Source organism: Octodon degus, unplaced genomic scaffold (assembly GCF_000260255.1).
Source record: "Octodon degus isolate 3935 unplaced genomic scaffold, OctDeg1.0 scaffold00033, whole genome shotgun sequence".
NCBI classification, from domain to species: domain Eukaryota; kingdom Metazoa; phylum Chordata; class Mammalia; order Rodentia; family Octodontidae; genus Octodon; species Octodon degus.
Genome location: NW_004524609.1, coordinates 3,197,059 through 3,199,852, shown reverse-complemented (window position 1 = coordinate 3,199,852; position 2,794 = coordinate 3,197,059). Strand labels below are relative to the sequence as shown.

The 2,794-nt window shown below is 51.5% G+C and overlaps 1 protein-coding gene across 3 annotated transcripts in view; it reads right to left on the bottom strand.

Annotated features, from left to right (window-relative positions):
• The window catches only part of Dcaf7 (DDB1 and CUL4 associated factor 7), a 32,264-nt gene that overhangs the window by 7,762 nt on the left and 21,708 nt on the right, over positions 1-2,794 (bottom strand). For all 3 annotated transcript variants that reach the window (XR_192478.2, XR_002820870.1, XM_004630013.2), the window contains exons 5-6: positions 1,769-1,978; positions 511-628 (exon numbers count right to left, since the gene is read on the bottom strand). Coding sequence is in view for 1 of the 3 variants with exons in the window: in XM_004630013.2 (XP_004630070.1) it covers positions 511-628; positions 1,769-1,978 (328 nt within the window). In the remaining 2 variants the exon portion in view is untranslated. The remainder of the gene's footprint in view (positions 1-510; positions 629-1,768; positions 1,979-2,794) is intronic.

The window sequence follows — 2,794 nt, the reverse complement described above, 5'->3', positions numbered from 1 at the left end:
GACACTATTTTTTGCTTTAATGATAGAGCAACATTATTTCTAGAATAAAAGCAAACTTACAACCAGCATGTTTTTAAGGGACATGCAATTTGGTGTGAAAAGAGAGCAAGTGACACATCACTGACCAAAGAAGGCTCTGCACCCTCAGTGCGGCCAGTGCCCTCCGCAGACGCGGCACGTGAAGCCCGCAAGGCCCAGGAGACATCGACCTGGGCATTCCCAAGCTTCTGTTACATTCAAGAGGGTGCTTTCTCCTGGATCTACGTTCCCTGTATGCACCCAGATTTCCAGGACGTTTGCAGCTCAGGCCCACGCCTGCTACATGCTGTCCACTTAGTGCATGTGGAAGACGCTCTGCCAAGTGAGGGGACAAGATCACCTGGAGATGGAAAACACCGCCACTTCACAGCGCAGGAAGCTCTCTGTGTAAATCTCAAAACAGTAAGGACTGCACTCCTAAGGCGCCAAAGTGCAGGCTCCTTACTACCCCCCGTGCCCCACCACAGTTACCTGCGGTGCAGATATGGCAGGAGGAATGTGGGGCCCAAGCAATGCCATTGACACAAGCTCGGTGGTTATTTAACCTGGCGACAGGTGTGCAGGGAACTCGGACATCCAGAATCACCACCTGCCGAAACACAGTAGAAGGTCTCAGAACTGCACGTCTGACCAAGCAAAGAAAAATATGCAAACATTTTCCTCCAACATAACTTTTTCATTTGTGAGTTTAAATAATATTAGGCAGGGTTTCCTCAGGACTGAGGAATATGAAAACAGTAAGAAAGGCACAGTCCCTGTCTCAAACAATATGGCATTTATTTATTTACTGTATTTAGGACAGGGTCTACAGGGTCTCACTATGTAGATCAGACTCATAGTGATTCTCCTGTTTTCAGCCTCCCAAGTGCTGGAATTACAGGTGCAGTCTACCATGCCTAGTCTCAGTCAAGTCTTAGCTCACCCCACGGGTGGGGCTGACACTGCACACTGGGGATTGAACCCCAGCCACTGCACTCTGCCTAAGCAGATGCTTTAGTCCACTCAGCTATCAGGCCGGCCCGACATGGCCCTTAGACTAATAGGAAAAAGGGAAGTAGAAGCAGGCGACATGAGTTTGGATAATCACTGAGTCCCAGCAGTTGCCTGTGACAAGAATTCTGCTTTGCAGCAGGACGAGACCCAATCAATGCCAAAGTGGGGGTGCAAGAAGGCTGCAGTGCGAGCGTCACCAGCCACGGTCCATGCCGGCACCCCCTTTCACCTAGAGTTCTCTCCTGAGCAGCAGCCTGGAGGGAGCTGCTTTCTCTACATGTGCCTGCTGAAGCTGGCTGACTCTGTCCAGAACACGGGAGCAGGAACCGTGTTTTTGTTTTTTTCACCCAGCCCGTATACACAAATGATTTAGGTTATTCCTTAAGTACTGCCTAACTTGGATCTAAACCCAACACTCTTAAGTACAAGAAGTGTTCAGCCCTCAGTCCTAGCTGCAGACCCGGCTTTCCCCATCTGAGCACTGCTGATATCCTGCACAGCACTGTGTGGCGGGCAGCTTGTGCACTGTGGGATGCTCAGCAGGGCTCTGGTCTCTACCCACGAGATGCCAGCAATACCATCCACCTCCTCTCGGGCTGTCATAACCAAAACTGTCTCCAGATACTTCCAAAAAGTCCCTGGGAGCAACCCAGCCAGCAGCTCCTAGCCAGTCTCGCAGACACACTACGCAGCACTGTCAGGCGACAGGGTCCTGCTAGCCTGCCCGGGTGCTCACCTCCATTCCATCCATGGCCATGGTGGCCAGGTAGTTAGGGTCCTGTTTGTTCCAGCAGAGGCGAAGCAGGGGGTGGTGCTGTGGGTCCTCGTAGATGATGGTGCTGTGCTCCAGGTGGCGGAGATCAAACATTCGGACGGAGCCATCGGCGCCCACAGAGGCAAACATGTCCCTGCCGCCTCCAGCCCGGCTAAATGCAATGTCATAGACCTGTTGGCGATCAAGTAGGAAACTTCAGTAAGATTCAGATCTGTTACCTCCTTGCCATGGCAGAGAAATCTCCGGTTCACCCGAACCTCAGGCCATGGCGCAGAAGCACGTAAGTGGAGCCTGAATGGTGTCCGTGGGTACTGGCGCCCGGAGCTCTGCCACCAATGGCTCCCCAAAGCACAGTTCATTCTGCTACACACACTGTCTGGGTTCATCCCCTTGCTGCTTTCCAAGTCATCTCCCAACCGATAATAAAACAAAAGGCTCCTATCTCCGACTAACTGGTAGAACACAAACAGCTCTGAGCTCCGGTTCCACATGCAGAGGTACAGTGGAAGCCAGGGCGAGTGGCTGTCTTCTGCCATACTCAAAGCCTGAGACATTTGTTTTTTGGGCTCTGGTGGCTTCATTTATATGGACTCACAGGCATTTACGGCCGCATTACAATTGAGTGGTGGAAGCTGCCTGCTGAGGCCACCTAATAGCAGCCCAGCTGATTCTGCTGTGAACCCTGGACCTGGCATCATTTGCAAGAAAGAGCTCCCAGCAGTTTGGATTTTTTTCCCCCCTTCGGTACTGGGGATTGAACTCAGGCCCTTGTGCTTGCCAGGCAAGTGCTTATTCTCCTGAGCCATCTCCCCAGCCCTCAGCAGTTCTGAATAATGGAGCTTTACGTTCCTCTATTTACCAACAGGTTTAGGACCACTCTCTTCTGAGGACATGGCGTTTCTTCTTCCAAAAGGCTTATGTTCATAAGTGTCTCAGTCACTTTTCATTGCTGGGACAAAATACCCAATGCCCACAATTTAAGGAAGG